Source organism: Miniopterus schreibersii (assembly GCF_964146895.1).
Source record: "Miniopterus schreibersii genome assembly, chromosome: 20".
Classification (NCBI taxonomy): Eukaryota; Metazoa; Chordata; class Mammalia; order Chiroptera; family Miniopteridae; genus Miniopterus; species Miniopterus schreibersii.
This window is the reverse complement of record NC_138122.1, coordinates 27672685-27692918: the sequence shown is the minus strand read 5'-3', so window position 1 is coordinate 27692918 and position 20234 is coordinate 27672685. Positions and strand designations below refer to the sequence as shown.

The 20234-nt window shown below is 62.7% G+C and overlaps 1 protein-coding gene across 1 annotated transcript; it reads right to left on the bottom strand.

Moving 5' to 3' along the window:
* Positions 1-200: 200 nt before the first annotated feature.
* Positions 201-19995, bottom strand: ULK1 (unc-51 like autophagy activating kinase 1). The gene is made up of 28 exons (XM_081122555.1): positions 19643-19995; positions 19322-19414; positions 19196-19237; positions 12003-12035; positions 11640-11676; positions 10734-10907; positions 10571-10644; positions 10234-10335; positions 9436-9494; positions 9252-9334; positions 8928-8978; positions 8626-8714; positions 8292-8442; positions 7410-7470; positions 7140-7229; positions 6655-6780; positions 6084-6232; positions 5867-5953; positions 5201-5469; positions 4470-4663; positions 4077-4186; positions 3848-3991; positions 3290-3483; positions 2955-3127; positions 2750-2868; positions 2397-2554; positions 1781-1916; positions 201-1700 (listed from the first exon to the last, which is right to left on the bottom strand). Exons 1-28 carry the CDS (start codon positions 19751-19753, stop codon positions 1648-1650), a joined length of 3162 nt encoding a protein of 1053 aa, XP_080978681.1. The 5' UTR covers positions 19754-19995; the 3' UTR covers positions 201-1647.
* Positions 19996-20234: the final 239 nt, after the last annotated feature.

Below are 20234 nucleotides of genomic sequence, written 5' to 3'. Positions count from 1 at the left end.
AGGTAGGCGTCCCCCAGGGCCCAGGTGAGCAGGTTCCACTGGGACATGGCCAGGGGGACACACCCACAAACCCCCAGCCAAACCTGGCCTATGTGCAGGGCCAACCCAGGTGCTGCTGCAAAATGCTGGGGGGCAAGGGGAGGCGGGGCTGAGGAAACGGGACAGACTGGGGACAGTGACAAAGCAGTCATAACAGCAACTCAACAATTCCAAAGGTTTATTTCCTTAAATTGATGTTACACAATTTAACACAACTGGGGGGAGGGAATCACACAAATTCCTTTGAAGTAGACAGTCGAGTACTATCTCCTGGAGAGCAGGGTCGGCTGGCAGTACATACCAGGAGGCCCACGGGACACGCTCGGTGCCACTAACTGAGGGGCTGGGAAGGAGGCTCCTCCCATGGAGTCAGCCGACCATAAAGCAATAAATAGGAACATGTCCTGTGCAGCAAGGAAAAAATAAAGTCACAGGGCTTCTTCTAAGTCCAAGAACAGGGCAATATTCAAGTAGTATTGCAAAGATACACACATAGACCTCTGACTGGGTCTGTGGTGTAGACCTTAACCCCTGGCCAGGTGCCTGGGCTCACCCGGGTTGCTCTGCACTTTGGGGATACACTCAAGGGGGCTGGGCAGACCAGGGAAGCCCCCTGGAGCCCAGAAGGTGGACCTTTCTGACCCCTCTGATGGCGGCCAGGACCTGGTGGGGGAAAGGAGAGGAGGGATTCGACATCAAAACCTACTGAGAAAGCTGGATGGGGAGGTTTTTGCACAAAACACTCTCCCCTCACCTGTCTTTGTGGCAGGGGTCCCGATACCCTAACAGGGTGGGGCAGCAGGACAGCCAGCCATGCAGGCACGTGTGCCTGCCATGTCCCCTCCACCCTTCCAAAGCAAAACGTTCTAAACATCTATAAGTTTTCTTCTTTAAACAAAAAAAGAGCTGCAGAAAAATAAGACACATTTTCTGAGTCAAGTGTGAAAGACTGCCACGTCTGCTCTGGGTTTAGAAAGCTCGGTGCGTCGTACTGTGTGTCCCTAAAGAACATTTAAATAAGACGCTGTGTCTCCCGAGGGCCGGGGAGCGGCACAGCAGGCTGTGTATGTATATATGTATATATGTATATATGTACACGGTGTGTACACGTGCCCCTGGTGCGACAGCCAGGGCTGGCAGGCAGTCCTGGGGCCAGTCCGCCTGCATAAAGTGCTTGGTGATTTCACAAAGCTGGGTGGTGGTCTCAGGGAAGGAGAGGGGCCAGCAGCCTGAACCTTTTCCTGGGCAGGCCCCGGGCAGGTGTGGAGGCTTTGGCTTGAGTGGGCCCCTGCTTGTCCTCAGCAGGGCTGTGCTGGGCGTGGCCAGGGTGGGGGGATGCCCACACCTCCCCACCACCCTGGAGGCAGCCGGGGACCAGACTGGGTTGAGGTTCTGTGCAGGCCCTCGGGTGCCAGCCAGAGCCCAGGAAACAGACATGGCTGGAGACAAGCTCTCGCCGCAGGGCCGGGAGACTGTCCTTGCCCAGCACCAGGGAGCAGTACCCAGGCTGCAGACTTGTCCCTTGCAGCCCACCCATGGGATCTCCAGAAAAGGTCCAGCCGCGGGGCACAGCAGGCAGGCTCCCGGGAGGTCAGGCACACACGCCGGTCAGCAGGGCCCAGTCAACAGGGCCGAGAGTCTCCGTTCAATGCACAGCTTGCCTGAGGGGAGGAGGGCCCATGAGCACTGCCCCCGCCCCCGCCCCCGCCCCCCCCCCCCCCCCCCCCAGAGCGACACTCACACTTGGCGATGTTCTCCACGTCCGCCTGGTCTGAGAGAAGCTGCTGCAGTCCCTCCATGAGCAGAAGGGCCTTGTGATAGCGCTGGACGCAGTCCTCCCGGCGGTGGAACATCTCATCTAGGGCCGCTGACTGCACCTGCACGGCCAGATATCAGGGGCATCTAAACAGATGCCCACGTGGCCGTGGACAGCCAGGGGGCTACAGGTCGGACAGCAGCTACCCCACCCCCAGGGTGGTCAGGGGTTAGCCCTGGAGAAGGGAGACTTCTAGGACCTTGTTCAGTGTGCCTTTCAACTCCCCAGATCAATGACCTCAGGGGCAGGCACCGCCTCGGGCTGCTCTTTGGGCATAAGGACCCTGAAGCCTCGGCAGCCACCACGGAGCAGGCCTGGCATCCAAGCCGGGCGCCGGCACAGCTCCCTTCTGGAGGCTTGGTCACCTAAGAGGCTTGAAAATCAATTGGGGAAACTGAATCTCAGGGAGGGTGTGCCTAGGGATGCGCCTGGGTTATGGAGCCTGCTGGGCCTGGAGGGGCCACCTGTCAGCTGAGGGGCTGTGTGGTGTCATTTCCCACCCAGGAGCTACGCCCCCAGCCCTGTGGCCCCACGGCTGTACCGTGTGCACGGCGTGGCTGAAGATGAGCTTCTCGGCGGTGACGCTCTGGATGCGGTCCAGGAGCCGCTGCTTGTCCAGGAAGAAGCGCTGCAGCCGCAGGCTCAGGCCTTGGCAGGACAGCACGCTGGCCTTGTACAGCTCATTCAGCTTCCGCACCACTGTGTCAGGGCGACTGTCAGCTCCGTCCAGTCCAGCCCCTCGCCACACGCGCCCCCCCATCCCTGAATCCCTGCTGCTCCCCCAATGGGCTGGCTGCTCCAGGCAACCCCTCACAGTCTCTCCCCAGGGACCTACCCTCCTAAGCCTGTCCCTGATGTTCACACTCATGGGGGCCCCTCGGAGTCCCCACTCACCCTGCTTCACGGTGGACGACAGGCAGAGCTTGCCAGCCCGGATCTGGTCGATGGCAGTCTGCAGGCCTGAGGATAGCAGCTCGGCCACCTTCAGGTAAAGCACCAGCTGCTCTGCAAAGCTGGAGGGTGGCAGGCACGTCAGGCAGCTGGGGGGTCCCCATAGCCCAGGTCACCTCCCTCCCACCAGCCCGCTGGGCACACCCACCCCCACTCGCGGCTCAGCAGGCTGATCTGGTCGGCCACCACACTCTCCTGGAGCTGGTACTCGGGGCCCCTGGCTGCCTCACTGGCGCTGCCCTTGAGGGTGGCAATCTCCAAGACGTGCTGGACAAACACGAGTGTGAAACGCAGGCCATGCAGGATCTCCGTGTGTTCTTGCTGTGGGGGTCAGATCAGAGTGCTCAAGGGGGCGCTGGGGCCAGAGACCAGATCCACAGAGGCCTCTGCTCGTCCCCCTTCCCACCTGAGAGCCCACATCGGACAACCTGGGACAACCAAGGTGCATGTGCTCCAGCCAAGTGATGCCCTAGCTCCCCTCACCTCCATGAGCGTCTCCTCGGGGAGATCAGGGGCCTCGAAGGTCACAGCCCCCTCCAGGTTGGCAGCAACAGTGTCAGCAAAGCTGCAGCAGTGGCCAGGGGCCAGGACCTCGGGGGCAGCCTCACTGCAGGCCCCAGACACCAGGTGGCGGGCGGAGGCGGAGCCGGCGGAGCTGAGGGAGCTTGAGGAGCCCACTGTGAGGAAACACCCCGATTCAGAACAAGCTCCCACTTCCCTATGAGCCCCTCCATCCCCTCGATGACTCCATGACACCAAACCCTGGTGCCAACCTCTCCAGACTGGCTGGGCCTATGTTTATACTCCTGTCCCCTTGAGCAGAGCCCATGGTGAAGGCCTCGCCCCTCCCGGCCCCCACCTGCCATAGGTGGGACCTTAAATGCAGAGGCTGGGCTGTCTGGGCCTGTGTGGCCTGCACTGGCCTGGAGAGGCCCCAAGCCAAGGACTCCAGACCCTACCAGGATGGCCATCCCAGGGCAGTTGGATACAGAGGCCAGTGTCCTGGCAGCCACCATTATCCTGCCTGTGACAGGTCCTCACCTGAGAACATCCTAGTGCGTAGGCTCTGGGGTGGCGTAGCCCCACTGGGGGGCGAGCCCACAGTGAACACCACAGGGGAAGGGCTGCTGGCCCCCCCAGTGCGGGCGCCTGGCTGCAGGGTCCCTCCAAAGCCAGCAGAGGGCGCTGTGAGAGGGAGAGGAGGAGCTCAGGACCGTCCCCCACAGACCCCACGCCCCCTCCCCCACCCCGTGGCCCACTGCCCACTGACCGATTTCCATGGGCTTCTCATGCAGGCTGTCAGAGCTGCCCGAGTCAGGGGCCTGTGTCCCAAAGGCGGCCTTAAGGAGCAGATCTGTGAGGCGGCCGGTGCTGAGGGACCTGCAGGGGGAGGCACGGGGCAGCTATGAGCCACCCTGGGGGTCGAGAGGCCGGGCACCAGCTCCCCACAGGCAGGCCTGCCACCATGACCGTCTTAGGTACTCACTGCCCACCAGGCACACAGCCACACATGCACTGGCCATTTGGTGCCCCCACCCACCCCAGGGGCAGCCACTGCCACCCCTCAACAGACAGGCAGACTGAGCTCAGAGAGGACTCCAGAGGGACAGAGGGACAGGCAACATGGGAGGGTAGGCAACATGAGGGGGTCCCACCCACTTACCTGCCAAAGGGGCCCTTGGTGTCCTCTGTGGACCTCAAGCCAGGGCCTAGCTGCTGCCCCTGGAAGGGACCTGCCTCTGAGAGGTCAGGCAACGTGCGGTTCCGAGGTGGCGTCATGACCACGCCCTGCCGGGCCAGGAGGGTCAGCAGGTTCTGGGAGCTGGGGGTCTTTGGGAATTCAAATGCGGGCGTGGCCTAGGAAGGGCAGTGGGGTGCTTAGAATGGCCCCAACCGGGGGCCTCTGCCACACCACTGTTAACACTCTGGCTGGTCGGCAAGGTTGGCCTGAGCCTGTAGGGCCCCAGCCCAGAGCCCCAAAACTCCATGACCCCATCTTCACAGCCAACACTGTGCTGAAGGAAAGTACTATGCACATGCATGCACATGCACATGCACACACACACGCACATACATACACAGACACACATGCAGGCCCTATGCCCATAGGGTGACTGCACGTTCTGTTCCCATTTCACAGACAAGAAAACTGAGTCCAGGGAATGGACTTAACAGTATTCTATGGTGGCAGCCTGGGCTTTCTGGGGCTGTGGACTGCTGGACCAGGGTTGGGCCACAGAGCAGATGCTTTGGCTTTGGGGACTAGCCCCTGCCTCAGGAACACAGCCACCAGCAAAGGATTCGGCAAAGGTTTCAGGGCCCGTGTACTGTGGAAGCAGGGGAGTGGGAAGAAAGAGACATTCACCCACTGACCAGAACTCTGGGGCCTGGTACCTTGGTGGGGGAGCCCAGGATGGGAGGCAAGGGATTCCGCTGCAGGAAGTCAGGCAGCTTGGGCGAGCCACGCAGGGGTCTGCAGGACTGAAGCCCGTGGGATGGCTGCGGGGGGCTGGCCTGTGGGTGTCCGAACACAGCCCCCAGCGGGTCCGTGGGCGGCTTAGGCAGCTTGGAGTGGACCATGTGCAGGTCGGACAGGTTGGGGGCACTGTGCAGGCGGCAGCCCAGCCCAGCGGTACGGGGCGAGTGCTCGGGCACGGAGGAGCCTGGGGTGGGACAGGACAGGCCTGGTCACTGTGGTCTGCGGGCTGCAGGGCCTGCCCAGCCCACACCACCACCGAGGAGCACATACAGAGGCACCAAGTCTGTTCACTACACCCTGTACCCTCTCAGCCACCTAAGGGGTGGCACCACCAGGCACCTGAGGAACCAGGCACAGAGGAGCTGAGACACCCACCCAAGGTCACACGTCTGGAGAGGAGGCTGGGGAAGACCAGAATCCCACAGCTGTCTCACTTCCTACCCTCCCTGGGAGAAATGAAGGCCTTGAAATGAAAGCCTTGGGAACAGGAAGACGGCTTCACCCAAAGCATGGGAGGCCAGCTGGGCTCCTCACCCCTCCCCAGATCCACGCGCACACCAGGGGGCTGATGCCGCACCTACCTGGACGAGGGGACCTGCCACCCCGCATCTCGGCTCCTTGTGGGGAGGGCACCCCGCTCCAGCCCAGCCGCTCAGGGATGGTTCCAACTTGGAAAACACGGATGGCCACCGTCAGTGCCAGATGGAGATGACATGCACACACCCATCCCAGCCATGCGAAGATACCCAGTCCCATCCCAGTTCAGAGGCTGCACCCACCAGCAGACCATGGACTCACCCTGTGGAGACGGCGTGTAGGGCCGGCCTCCGCCCAGGGAGAGCTTCCTGGCCAGGGCGGTTCCGTGCTCAGCATGGGACGGGGGTGATGGACTGGCCCGTGCAAAGCCCAGAGGGCTGGTGCTGCCAGACCTGCGAATCGCGGAGGACCTAAGGACGTGAAAAGGAGCCAGGAAGTGAGGTCACAGCCCCTACCAAATGGCTCAGCCCCCTCACCCTCCTAGATGGGACAACTACAAGGTGGGGAGCCCCAGTGAGTTCCCCAAGGGCACCCACGGCTGAGGTCAAGGTCTGATAGGACTCATTAGCCTCCAGGGCCTTCTGTGAATTCCAAAAAAGGTGCCCTCTCCTCTCATTACTCCCATCTGTGGAAATCTGCCACAATCGACGCTGGTTTTTTTAACTCGAGATACTTGATTGACACCCACCAGACAGCTGTCAGAAACCTAAAACGCCAGCCTGAGTCACGCCACGCACAGCCTTCGCAACTGTACATGGGGGCCGGCCCTATACCTCTCGGGGCGGCAGTGGGGTCTCACTCTTCCCTGCCTGGCCCTGGGCTCTGCACGCACCGTGGGGTCTGGTACTGGGTGGGCGACTGCAGGTTCTGCTCGATGCGCTGGTAGTTGTGCACCTGCGTGGGCACCGGGATGGGGACAGAGGCTCCACACCTGCTACTGGAAAACGGGCCGGCCCGGCTGTGTGGGCAGACAGACAGGGGGGTCACTGCAGACGGCCCCTGGGCTGAACCCCAGGCTCAAACCTCCTGCACATGCCCAGCACTGCTCAAAGCCCACCCCTGCCACTCTGTGCCCAGGAGCTTCTGGTTTGGACCAGCCATGGGACACACCACAGGAGGTGGGATAGGAGACAGCGAGACCCCCCAGCTTCTGCTGGCTCTGGGAGCCCTGTCTGCCCAGCCTGTAGGCCCAAGGGTGCTGGTGGCACTGGTCCCCGGTGGTTCCCATAGCTGTCCACCCCTTGGACTAAGTCCTTCCACCATAGTCCCTCCTGCTGGACCACCCAGGAGGGCTGGGGGAAGCCCCAGCCTGCTTACCCAGAGGGGCTGGGGGAGCTGCTGCAGGGCGGAGATGGAGATGGGGTCCGGCCGTGGCTCTCCAGGCCAGCTGAGGCCACCAGTGAGCTCCTGGTGGGGACAGAGCAGACAGGCAGCTAAATGTGAGCACAGACCCTGGCCCTTCCCTAGGGCACGTCCTTCATGAGCACAGCAGACTGGGCCTCCCCGAATCGCCTGACCCCAGATGGGGCAAAAGAACCACCCGAGAGCCAGCACTTCCCTCTCCCTGGCGAGGGGCTGGGAGCTCACCCACTGCACATCAGGCTGTCCGGCGGGGGCTTGCCACTGGCTGCCTCGGCCACCAGATCACCTGCAGATAGGAGACAGGCAAGGCTGGGCCCAGGCATCTCTCGAATCAGGATGAGTGTCCAGTCTACCCTCCCAGGCAGGGCTTTGTGAGACAAGGGTGTCTCTTCTTGGGGGTGGGGGGGCACCACACCGGGTCCACTGCTCTCGTGTCCCCACTTCCATCACTTCTACTGAGAACCCCCTTTGCCTAACAGGACATCAGGGCTCTTGACGGAGAGCCTTCAGCCAAGTCCAGGCCAGGTGCCCGCAGCTCCCAGTCTAAGCCCCACCCCTCCTGCAGGACCCAGTCCCACAGCTGTCCTGTCTTCCCATTTGTGCTGCCCAAGGCTGGGCAAAAGGCCTCTCCTCCCCGGCCAAGCCAAGCTGCCGAGCCTAGCCTGAGTCCCTGCTGCTTCCAGGGGACACCAGGGCCCACTCCAACCCAGCCCAGGCCCAGGAAGTGCCAGCGTCAGGGCTCCAAGAGGCACTGAGGACCCCAGGACAGGGCTGTGGGAGGGCCAGGCCCAACCCAGAGGCCTGAGCAGGTGCTCTGGAGGGACTTTCAATATGAAAATGAGAAAAGGCCAGGGGTTCTAAGGAGGAGAAACAGGTGGGGTGGCGGTACAGAAGGCAGGGCCTGTGGAAGGTGGGACTGGGTCCACTGACCACCCACTGACCACTGGCAGGACTTGGCTTTGACCCTGTAACCAAGCTGACCTGGTAGGTTAGCTCCCAGAAACCCACTGAGGGCCCACAGCTGGAGACAGGTCTGCAACCACGTGCACACAGGGCCCCTCTAACACATGGGCCATGTTACCCCCCCACACACACTGCAGCCCTGACCTGGAAACTGGGCCGGGACCATGACGAAGTCATCGGTGTCGCAGGACGAGTCCTTGCTGCTGCCGCCTGAGTCCCGGGAGCCCTGCAGGAAGCCGGCGGCATCGGCTGGGGAGGTCAGTGTCTTCTGCAGCTGCTGCATCTCCCCCAGGGACTGGGTCAGAGGGGAGGCCACTAAGACAGGCCCAGGGCCTGGGGCTGACAGAGGGCTCTGCCCACTCCTCCCCCCATGGGTCATGCCTCCCCTTCAGTTTCTGAGATGCCATACCCAGGCTGGGCCTGGACCCCACAGGGACAGTGGCCAGGCTCTGCCGCCTCCCCCGCCCATAGCACTCACGGGTGGGGAGGCGAGGTGCGAGGTGGAGCTGCTGCTGGAGCTGCTGCCAGAGCCGGAGCTCGGGTAGGAGGGCACAGGCACAGGCGGGGCTGTGGGGGCAGGTGGTCAGGTCCTCCCCCTGCCCTGCAGACCCCACCTGTTCTGCAGACAGCTGCCCCCCGCACGGGCTGAGAGAGGGGAAGCTTCCACCCCCCAAACCTACTACACCCAGGCTTCAGGGGGCAAGGAGCTGGGAACCTCCACCTTCTGGGTTGGGGATGCAGCCCACGGGGCAGGGGGTATGGGGCCCTCAGAGGACTCACACTTCTTCACGGAAGCACTGGCGTCGAGGAAAGGGTGACGGAAAAACTCATCTGCAGAACAGACAGGGATGAATGGGACCTTAGGACCCCAACCCTGGGTGTCTGGGGTGAAAGACACCCCCCCACTGAGCCCCAGCTGACGTTGGCACCAGAGAGCAGATACAGAGCCCAGCTGGCGGCCCCTGCTCGTCTGGCCCAGGCCACCCGCCCGCCCGCCCAATGTGTTTTTCCCAGCAGAGCTTCCCTGCAAACCAGGTCTCACAGCCTGCGCTGCAGGAAGGAGCTGTGGGCACCCAGGAGGTGGGGCCGAGGGGCTGTGCTCACCGAAGTCCATGCGGTCCTTGTGGTTGCGCTGCAGCAGGGCCAGCAGCAGCTGTCTTAGTGGGGCCGAGGTTTCTCGGGGGATGCTGGGTGGAGCCAGAGGACAGACAGGTCAGCCTGGCGGGAGGGCGGGGGGGTCCTTGGGAGACAGGACCAGGGACGGGCGGGGCCTCGGGAGGGGACTTACATGGGCACCAGGGTCTTGTTCTTTTCATAGAAGAGCCGAAGGTCCTGGGGACTGCTGGCCTGGTGAGGGGATGATGCTGTGAGGGCCCGGGTGGCACTGGGGAGCTGCTCCATTCCCGGAGTTTACTCAGCTGGGACTATGTGCCTTTGCACATTTCCAGGGACAGGCCTGCCCTCCTCCCACCAGGCTGAGGAGCATGGGGACTCCAGGCATCTGGTGCAATTGGTTGTTTGCTTCCTGAACTTAAGGGTGACTGTGCCCCCACTCCTGAAAAGCTTGGCCCACCCGGTGGGGAAGACCTAGCACGAGCACGCCATTCATTTGTTCCCTCACTGGGCACCGCTGAGGGCCAGACACCATTCCAGGACGGGGTGCAGCTGAGACCAGGACAGCACCCACCTCCCGGCGGCCAGGTCAGCAGGGACCACTTGCTGCCCCTCACATGGTGGACCATAGGGAAAGATGGCAACAGCCAAGAGCCGCCCTGTGGTCCAGTCACTACAAGACGAGCAGGCCCACAGGGCTGAGTCCCACCAGAGCGGCCACCAGTTTCCCAATGTGGGGTGCACCCCAGAGCTGGGGTCCTGACACCATTTAGTGGGTCATGTCAGCACTGGGAAGAGCGGGAGGGAGGCCATGAACTCAGTATAGACGTACACACGGCTGTACCCCTGAACCAGCGGATACTCTGGCCTTGGCCCTGAAGTAACTGCAGGGTGGGGGGCTGGGAGGCCACCCGGCCCTGGTGCAGGAGGAGGCAACTTAGCCAGCTGCCCACCTCTACCTGGGCTCGCTCACCTGGAAAGGTGCCTTCCCCGTCAGGCACTGGTACACAATGGTGCCAATGCTCCACAGATCTGCCTTCCCGTCGTAGTGCTGGGACATGATGACCTCAGGGGCCTGCACGGTGTTAGAAACATGGGTCAGAACCATGGCAAGAATGGACACTGAGTGTCCACTAACCCAGTGTGGTGCCAGCCAATCAGAATGGACACCGGGCAGGTGCCAGCAATCACCATAGATGTGGTGGGAAACAATGGCACAGCCATACTGGCGAACCACCCAAAGTGAGGCCACAGGATGGGCTCAGCTGTGGACACGGGGAGGGCAGCAGGACTGGGGTCGGCCCACCTACCATGTACATGGGGGAGCCGCAGAGTGTGGCTGCCATCATGTTGCTCTGCAGGTACCGGGCGAAGCCAAAGTCAGCTGCAGGGGAGGCCAGACTGTGAGCAGGGCAGCCGCAGTCCCCAGCCCCCACCTCCTCGCACCTGCTGGCCCCCCAGCCCCGGACTCACCAATCTTGACACGGATATTGTTGGGGTTGGCGCGGCGCCCACCAGGGTTAGACAGCAGGATGTTCTGGGGCTTCAGGTCTCGGTGGATGATGCCCTTGCTGTGCAGCAGCCGCATGGCGCCTGCGATCTGCTGCAGGAAGAGTCGGATGGTGTCCTCGCTCAGTGTCCGCATGGCTGTGGGGAGATGGGGCTCAGAGGGCACAGCTCTCCCAGCGGGACAGGGACCACACGGACCCTCCCTGCTGGAGGGGCCCACAGGCCCTGATGGGACCAACCCCTAGAGCTCCTTCAGTCTGTGGCCCACTCACACCGCAGGTCCATGTCCTGCCCACCCCAAGGTCACCCTGGGCTGCATGCCCGGCTCTGACCTGATCAGTCACCTTCCCACAGGACAGCTCCCTGCTGCTTCACCCCCTGGATTCTATCTCAGCTCATGATGCTACTCAGCATCTGTTCATGGCAAGTTCCCAGCCTGTGGTTTGCATTGAGTCCCGGGGCCTGGCCCTCAAGGATCGAGGGCTCAACAAGCTGATAGGGTACAGAATGGACTGACCCCCATCTGCGGCAGTCCTGGGGAGACCTGCCCCTCTACGATGAGCCAGCACCCAGCAGAGCAGCCAGCCAGGCACCCTGGGGACCCTACAGGCCTGGGGGCCACTCAGACGGCACCGCATCCTATGGAACACACAGGCCCCACTCAGGAGGAGCATTCCAGACCCAGTCTGCCCTGTGGGGCCATCCCGATGGCTCCGGTCCCCCTTCCATCTTCCCTAGCAGGTGCTGGAGGGACAGGAAGACCAGCTGCCACCATCAGGCCCAGGGCAGCTGGTTCACACTGGCCCACTTCGCAGGCTGGGTCAGGGTGGGCCTGGGCACACAGCCCGCCGGCCACAGGGTGCCACTCACTGTGTAGGTAGTCAGCCAGGTCCCCGCCGTTGCAGTACTGCAAAAGACCAGCAACATGCCTGGTCAGCAGCCAGCACACCCTCCACCCTGCTCAGGTCCCCCCATCATCCTACACCTGGGCACTTGGTGCTGTCTCTCCTCCCTGGGGCAGGTGTCCCCCCACAATCCATGCTTGAAGAGGTCAACAGGGGCACTCCCCACCACTCAGGAACCTGCTGTGGCTAGTGGGGTGCCCAGTACAGTAGCCCTAAGGACACAGACAATGGCATGGGCAGTGCACCCTGCCCATCCAGGCGATGAGGGGTCCAAGAGCTGGGAGGGCCCAGCCTCCCTGTCCTCAGAACCAGGCCTGCAGGGACTCACCTCCATGACCAGGTAGACGGAATTGGCCATTTCCTGCAGGACACAGAAGAGGCAGAGGGGTAAGGGGAGCATACCCTGCCCCCGTTCTGGCAGCCCCCTACAGAGCTTGTCCCAGCCCCAATGTGGCCTGGGCCCCAGGCACCCTGGACATACCACCTGGGCCACAGGCAGGAGCGGCCAGTGAGCGTGGAGACCAGCTGCCCCGGGGCCTGCATGCCAGGGCTTAGCCAGTTGGTTAGTGGCAGGAAGACAGGACACCTGAGAGCCAAGTAGGCTCTGGTTTGTTTTTGAGGCCATTTGCTTGAGTGACAGGAGCAGCAGCCAATCAGAATACTCATTTGCCAAGTTTGGGGAAGGGGCTAAGATCCCAGGAGTGGGGTGTAGACCCCACCTCCCAGTGGGTGAGGAGCGGCGATACACAGCCCTTAGTGACTACGTGAATGTTAATCTCAGCCCCCAACCCTGTCCCCCCAGTGCTCCAACAGAGGGGTTGTGTGTCCAGGGCGGATACACCTCGGAAGCAGGCCGAGATGTGGGGTGTACTCTCGGTGTGAGGCTGGCACTGAAACCCCTTGGGGCCAAGCTGGGCACCCCTGGGACAGGCAGGCCTGCTCCAGCATGCCCCATCTGGCATTCCCAGGCCCTTCGCTTGGGGCGTGTCCCAGCAGGGATGCAGAAGCCTGGGAGGGGAGGGGTGGGCTCAGTCCACAAAGGCAGGCCTCAGCCCGCAGCCCAAAGCACAGAGAGCCCCTGGGAGTCTGGGAGCCCTTTGGCCCTGCCCACCAGCCCAGCCTTCCAGGCCAGCTGAGGGGGAGAGATAACAGGGGGGCAGGTACAGAAGAGGCCCAAGTCACCCCAGTCCCTTGGGACCCATGAGGAGCAGGGCGAGGAAGCAGTCATAGGGAGAGAGGGAGACCAGGACTAAGGAGCCAGTGATGGAGGGAGGTGGGGAGGCCCTGGCACAGGACCAGCAGAGGCGCAAAGAGGTGCCAGCGATAAGGACCCAGAAATAACCAGGCCAGCTGCTCCCTCTCCTGCCATTACCTTACCATGGCCGTCATCTTGACCCTGGCCACCCCCAGTGCGGTGCTGAGCATGCTCCCAAATTTACCCCTCGACTGTGAACTCCGTGGGGCACCGAGCACTCTCATCTCCGGAGGCCCAGTGAGGCTCAGCCCCTGGCCCCGGGCCACACGGCCAGAGGACAGAGCAGTGGGGGCCTGGCCCAGGCACCTCCAGCTCTCGCCTGTCTTCCGGACAGCAGGCTCCCCAGGAAAGCCCCAATCTCACCCACCAAGCCAGAACGGGCAGGGACAGATAAAGTGACAAGGACAGAGGCCGGCAAGTCGTAGACAATCGCAGTGTCCACTCCCGTTGAGTTCCTCCCAAGAAGTCGTCCACCAGGACTAGTGGGGACACCCACACCACCCGAGGGCTGCCAGCTGGGAGGTGCACACCACTGCCTCTAAATCTAGGGGCACACCCAGAACCCAGGACAACCTCTCCCAGAAAGGAGGTCCCTGTGGCAGTGTGACAACAGAGTCCCCTTTGTGCCCAAGAACCCATGGGGCTCCCTGCACAGGGCTCACCCCATCCCCACATCCCAGCCAGGGCAAGCTCCCAGAACCCCATCCCACAGGTCTGCTGTCTCACTGCTCCTGGAACTGCCCGCCCCAGGCTCTGCCCCTCCCTGCACAGGTCACCACTCATTACTCCCAGGAGACCACCCCGATGCCCTTCTGGTGCCACAGCCCCTCAGTGAGCAGGAGACCAGAGGTTCTTGGCCACATGGGGCTGTGGGGGTCCAGGCTCCTCTCCCTCTGGTCTCTGTCCCTCAGCCCCGGTGGGTCACTCAGCAGAGACCTTGGGCATCCCCCGTCCTGGGCCCAGCAGACCTCTGATGTGTGGACGGTCAGAGGCCTCAGAGGCAAAAGCATAGCATTCTTGGGAGACCCACTGTCCTGGAAGAGAGGACAACTTCAGACAGATCCCTGCTGGCCAGAGCTGTCTCCCAGCCTGTGACGTGGGCTCTCCGAGGGGGGCGTGTGCTAACCACCAGCCCAGGAGCCTCGGCTGCCTGGCAGATAAGGTGAGGACATGTGCCTGGGCCAGCCGCAGTGTGTCCTCACCTGCCCCACCCACCCCAAGCCAAAGCCAAGGCAGGGACCGGGAGGTGAGGCCCAACCACGAGGCCTGCAGTGTCTCCTGGCTGGCTGGGCACTTCAGCAGGGAAGCTTCATGCGCAGGCCCCTGCCAGGATCTGGCACCCCATCCACCTGGGGCCAGGCAGTCACTGTGTAGGTGTCCCCCACCCCTCCCTGGGGAAGCGGCTCTCTGGCCCCCCCTGGCATGGAGGGAGAGGTCAACACAGCCTTGCTGGCCACAGCTGACCTGCCCTGCCCAGCCCGCTGCCCACCCAGAACCTGGAAAGGCCCCAGGTCCACCTCTGCCTGCCCCTACCGGTGCTAAATTTGGTTTTCACAAGTTTCCCTGGGGACTGAGTGGGCACCGAGCACCAAGCAGGCCCCTTGGGACTCAGTCTAGACTTAGTGCAGACACTCGAGGGACCCAGGCTTCTTCCTAGGGCTCCTAATGACCGCCAGATCCCAGAGAGGGCTTCGCTCCCAGGAGAGGCAGGTGCTCTCGACCTCATGTGGCTGGTTCTCATCACATTATTATAGGTGAACACAAAGGCGGGTAAGTCACGGGCCCACCAGACCCTGTGAACACCCCAGCCCCACCCTCAGCGTTGTGGTCATGGCCCCCACACCCTTAGGCCCTAGGACAGGGCAGTGCAACCTAGTAGCCTGTTTAGGGGAGGAAATGGGCAGACAGGGCCTGAGACTCTGCCGTCGTCACACAGCTGGCAAGGGTGGGAGGGACAGAGCTGGGCTGGGACCAGGAGCTCCGACCGCTGCCCTGTGCAGCCCCCCAGGAAGGGCCAAGGAGGCAAAGCCTTTAAATGAATGAAATGGAGCCCTGGCCAGATAGCTCTGCTGGTTAGAGCGTCGTCCCGATACGACAAGGTTGCGGGTTCGATCCCTGGTCAGAGCACATACATTCACGCAACCAACGATGTGTGAATAAGTAGAACCACAAATCTGTGTTTCCCCTTCCTCTCTAAGATCAACTAAAAACAACAACTGAATCGGAGCCCCTCCACCTCTTGGGGCCCTGGGGTTGGGAACGTAGGAGGCTGCCTGGTCCAGGCCCTACGGTGCTTTGCTTAATAGGATCCCAGCTCCCCCCTGGGTGAGCCCACTGTCTGGTGATCCAGGACTGGCCTGGTGGGCGGACAGGTGCTGACCTAGTTAACTCCTCACAGCTGGCTATCTTGGCTCCAGAAGGTGGCAAAGGCCACAGGCCAGCAGGAACAGAGCTGCTTCTGCCCCTGCTGGCCTCTCCTGACAGCTCCCCTAGGGAAAAGATGCCTGCGACCCTGAGGGGAAAGGGCCACAGCCTTCCTCTGGGAAGCCCCCTTTGGCTGGCAGCCTGGCCTGCCCGCCCAGCCCTTCTTCCCAGCCCCCTGGGCCCGCCTGACCTGGGAAAAGCAGGCACTACTTTCATGGGGGGAGGGAAGAGGCACAAACTGGTGCAGCCCGAGTCTAAGCCTTCTTGAGACCCCCGAGCCCAAGCTGCACCCCAGCAACACTGCAGATCTGACCCAGACGCTCGCAGCAGCTCCGTCCGGGCACCATCCAGGGACGCCCACGACGTGGCTCCCCATGTGATGCTGAGGGTGCTGAGGGTGACACACCATGGGCACCCAGGGCTCTGTTGTAGCGGACAAGTAGGGAGCAAGTCCCCACAAAGGTCAGGGCCCGGGGTCCCTGGAGGGGAGGAATTTGGGGCAGACTTCTGGGGACTAATCAAGTTCTAACTCCTACCCAGCAAGAGGGATGCAGGAGCGCTTTGCTGATGAAGCATCGTGTCATGTGCACCCTGCCCTGTCAGACATTATTATATTTCAAAACTGTAAGTCAAAAGGAACAGATGAAACAACTTAGCAGGTGATTTCCAGAACTGCCTGGACCCTGGGCCTACTCACAGGCCTCTCCCTGCCTGGGAACCTGGCATCCTGGGGCATCAGCACTGCCTGCATCCCACCTTCCTCAGGCTACCTAAGTCACAATGCCCATCACAAGAACCAGGGGTCTGAAGAGAGCAAGGCCAAGGGTTGGGACTGTCCTGAAGGCCCCGGAGTAAGGCAGGACACTCCCCTCAACCCAGGTCCATAACTCACAGGTACAGCTGGCTCTGCCTGCTGGCAGGGGTGAGTGAGTCACGTCCAGCTGTGGGAACCAGCCAAACTGACGGCGTGCTGGCCTCAGGAGTGGGAGGGGCCACTGTTGGCTAGGCCCATGGCCATCACCCCTCCTCTCAGGGCACACTGGCAGGGCTGGTCCTGGCTGCAGAGCCCTACACCCCAATTTCTGCAATGGCCACTCTCCCTGGGCCAGAGTGCATCCAAACACGGCACCGAACACCACGGTGAGACCACCCTTCATGGAAGGCCAGAGACTCCAGCTACCTCCCCACAGGCCTGGGGACCTGAGAACAGAGCACAGTCCAAGGGGCCCAGCTCCGGCACTCTCATCACAAATGTTCCTATTCTGTAAGGCCAACAAAACAACCACAACAGACAAAAAAACAACCTGGAGAATACCTGCCACCTAAAACGAAAGGGCTTTCCTTAATATGTAAAAAGCTTCTACAAGTCAATAAAATTCACAGCACTCATTATATAGTGGGCACAGATCTCACATGGACTCAGGCTGTCATCACAACCACCCTACAAGGCAGGTGTCTACTCAAGTGTCTACCACGTCACAGGTGACACTGCAGCATCAAGAGACCGAGTACCTTGCCCCAGGTCACACAGGTAAGTGGGGGAGCTGGGCTCAGGGAAAGGCAGTGTGGCTCAGGGCCCACGCCACCCAGCCTCAGCGAAAAAGACGGAGGGCAGGGAGTAGCCCTGACACTGACACGCCATGGGGAGACGCTGAGCTCACTCACAGTGCACGAAAACAAAACCTTAGAGACGCATCTTCCACCCCTCCGGCAGGCCAAGAGGAACGTCTATAACCAAGCTGGCAGGGACGAGGGGAGACAGTCCCTCCAGCGGGCAGCACCGCTGCGTGTCCAAGGTCTGGCCTCTGTGGACCACAATTTGGCAACTGCCCCAAACTAAAAGTGCATATCCCTCTTACCCAGGAAATCGACTTCTAGGAATCTACCAGCAGATGCACACACAGCGGAGGCAAGTGCAAGGATGGTCAGCCACTGACCATCTGCTGATGAGCCAGAATCACCTCACGTCCCACGGGTGAGGGACTGGCGAGGTCAGCGACGGGAGAGGGGGCTATGGGCGGCCACAAAACTGCCATAACAACAGTTAGCACTCACGCAGTGTTTACTGTGACCGGTTTCAACCAAGCAACTCCGCGGTCTCTGTCTTGAAGGGAGAGATGGAGGCACAGAGAGGCTGAGACAGTGGGCCAAGGACACAATGCTAGATTAAGTGGAAGAGCCAGGACCAGAACTAGGTCTGGGCTCTGAACCACTGGGTTTAGAGGTGTCAACCTCACAGAAGGAACCCAGGGGTCGTTTTCTTGGGAGGAGAGGGGTATAATTTATCCCATATGGATTAAAACGGTTATGTGGAGTGACAGGCACCCTCTCCAAGATGCAGGACAGAGGTGGAGGTACCGTGGGGAAGGGGGCAGGTCAGAGTGTCTGCTGTGCCCACGCTGCCCTGCCGAGACCCAGAAACAGCTAACATGGCTGTGGTCCCTCTGGGGGAGACGGGCTCCATCGGGACAGGGACAGGAGAGTTACCTTTCCCCACATCCCGTTTCATACTGTTCCTTTGTTCCTTACCCTTTTTTTTTTACCTATTTTTAAAAGACTTTTTTTTTTTCCTGGGTCCCAGACAGGAGTCTAAGGGCCTGGGGAACCCCCCCTATCCTGGGGGGACAGCACCGAGCCTCAGCAGAGGAAAGAGGCCACGCTGGCCTCCAAGCACTTCCTCTGTGGAGGAAGCGGCAGAGCTGCCAACCCTGGAGGAAGTGGCACTGCCCACAACCAGGTGTGTGGCCCAGCGGGATGGGGAAGGGGGAGGGGGACCAGGAGGAGAGGACAGGGAAGGGAAGGAGGGTACAGTGGAGGAAAGGGCCAATCTCTTGGCCCCAGGACATAGCGTCTCTGTGGGGGCTGCCAGAGACTCACTGTCACACTAGACCTGAGCCCTCCCCATGTCACCTCATGCCACGCCACAGCCCCCAAGGCCACAGCCCAACTCTGAAGGGGGAGGAGAGAGCAGGGAAGGAGGGAGGAGGCCACCAAAACACAGACAGCCAGGCCGGGAACTTCCCCTCGGCCAGGGGCTGGTCCCGTGGCCTCAGTAAACAGGTTTCAAAACCATTAGTCAGCACTTTGGCCGGCAGATCTGCCGCCTCAGGTTCCCAAGGCCCCCAGCTAGACATCTAGGGTCCTGGATCCCCCGCTGAGGCCAGGCCCTCACCGCCAGGCCCCGTGGACCGTGGGGGAACCTGGCTGTGGCCTCCTGGGCCAGCTAGGCCTGAGGTGGCCTCATCAACCAGGCAACTGCCTCCCTCCTGCCCTGGGTGGCTGGCCCCAACTGCCAGCAAGAAGGAATCTCCGGTGGCCCCTCCCTTCCCCCAGTCTGACGCGGAGAGAGACTGGCCAATGCTGGGGCCTGGAGCAATGTCAACAAACAAGGGGCCTGCCCAGACAGGTGGGCCAGGCCAGCAGGATTACCAGGCAGGGCCCCGGCCGGTGACAGGACTCCAGGTCAGGGCCACCAGGTCAGAGCTGAGGGCCGAGCCATAGCCAGGCCTCACTTGGCCCCGGTAACCGTGATCTGCTGCCGGGTGCCTGTGGCCCCAGCACCCTCTCCCCGGTCAGGCAGGCAGCCCGGGAAGGTGGGCACCCTCCCAGCCCTGCCAGGGGAAGCTGGGCTGCGGGACCCGGTCTCCAGGGTCCCCATCAGGCCAGATGGGGTGGCCCAGCTCCTTCCCCCAACACCAGTCGCTGGCCTAGAGCCTTCCACCACTGACCAGGGTCTCCAGGGCTTGGCTGGCCTGGGACCCAAGCTGGCGGGTGGGGGGGCGCCCTGAGACCCTAACGCTCCGCCTCCCGCCGGGCCCCCGGCGCGGCGGGACCGGGCTTACCTGGAAGTCGTACAGAGCCACGATGTTTTCATGTTTCAGCTCCTAGGACAGAAACCCAAGTTCGCTGGAGCCGCAGCCGCGGCGCGCCCGGCGCCCGCCTCGCCCCCCGCGCGCGGGCTCGCTCACCTTGAGGATCTTGATTTCCTTCCCCAGCAGCGTCTGCGACTTGGCGAGGTTCTTCTTGTTGATGCACTTGACCGCGACCTCCAGGTCGTGCTTCTGAAACCCAGCGGGGTGTTTCTCAGAAGCGGGGACCCGCTGAGGCCGCCCCCGGCCCCGGGGAGCCCCGCGCGAGCCCGGGAGGGAGGGCGCCCGGGACGCGGAGTGGGCATGGGGGTGCGGGGGTGCGGGGGTCCGGGGGGTGCGGGGCTCCAGGGGGTGTGGGGGTCCCGGGGTGTGGGGGTCCCGGGCGGGGGGCGGGCGAGGCCGGGACGCCCGCCGCCTCACCTCCCGGTGGCGCCCCTTGAAGACCACCGCGAAGGCGCCGTGCCCGATCAGGTCCTTGCGCGAGAACTCGAACTTGCCCACGGCCTCCATGCCGCCGCGGCCGGGCTCCATGGCGCGGGCGGCGGGCTCAGGCGGCGCGGGCCGGGGGCAGCGGGCCGGGGGCGCGCGCCATCGGGCAGGCCAGGCCCGCGCCCGGCCGCCCGCCGATCCGGACCCCGCTCCCCCCGCCCCGGTGCTGGCTCGGTCTCCGCAGCGGCTCCGACGGGGCCCGCGGCCCGGTTCCGACGGCGACGACGGCTCCGACTCCGGCCCCGGCGGGGAAACAAAAGAGCCGCGGCCGCAGGGCCCCGAGCTCAGACGCCCGCGCACGCGCACTGGGCGCCGGGGGGGTGGGGCGGGGGCGGGGCCTGGGCGGGGCCTGCCGGGCGGCCGTTGGCTTAGTGGGTGGTGGGACTGGAGACGGGGCGGGGCCTGGTGGGGCGGAGGGGCGGGGCCTGTTTAGGCGGGGCGGGGCGAGCTGGGAGTTAGGCGGCGGCGGTGGCTCGGGCGGGGGCGGGGCCTAGCGGTGGGCGGGGCCTGGCTAGACGGGGCT

What these genes read in the sequence shown, in the direction of transcription:
- ULK1 (XM_081122555.1), bottom strand. Translation starts at nt 19,753, where the DNA reads ATGGAGCCCGGCCGCGGCGGCATGGAGGCCGTGGGCAAGTTCGAGTTC. An exon ending in CCGAGGAGACGCTCATGGAG is followed by an intron (nt 3,128 to 3,289) that starts GTGAGGGGAGCT and finishes TGACCCCCACAG; the next exon opens with CAAGAACACACGGAGATCCT. An exon ending in TCAGCCACGCCGTGCACACG is followed by an intron (nt 1,917 to 2,396) that starts GTACAGCCGTGG and finishes CTGGCCGTGCAG; the next exon opens with GTGCAGTCAGCGGCCCTAGA.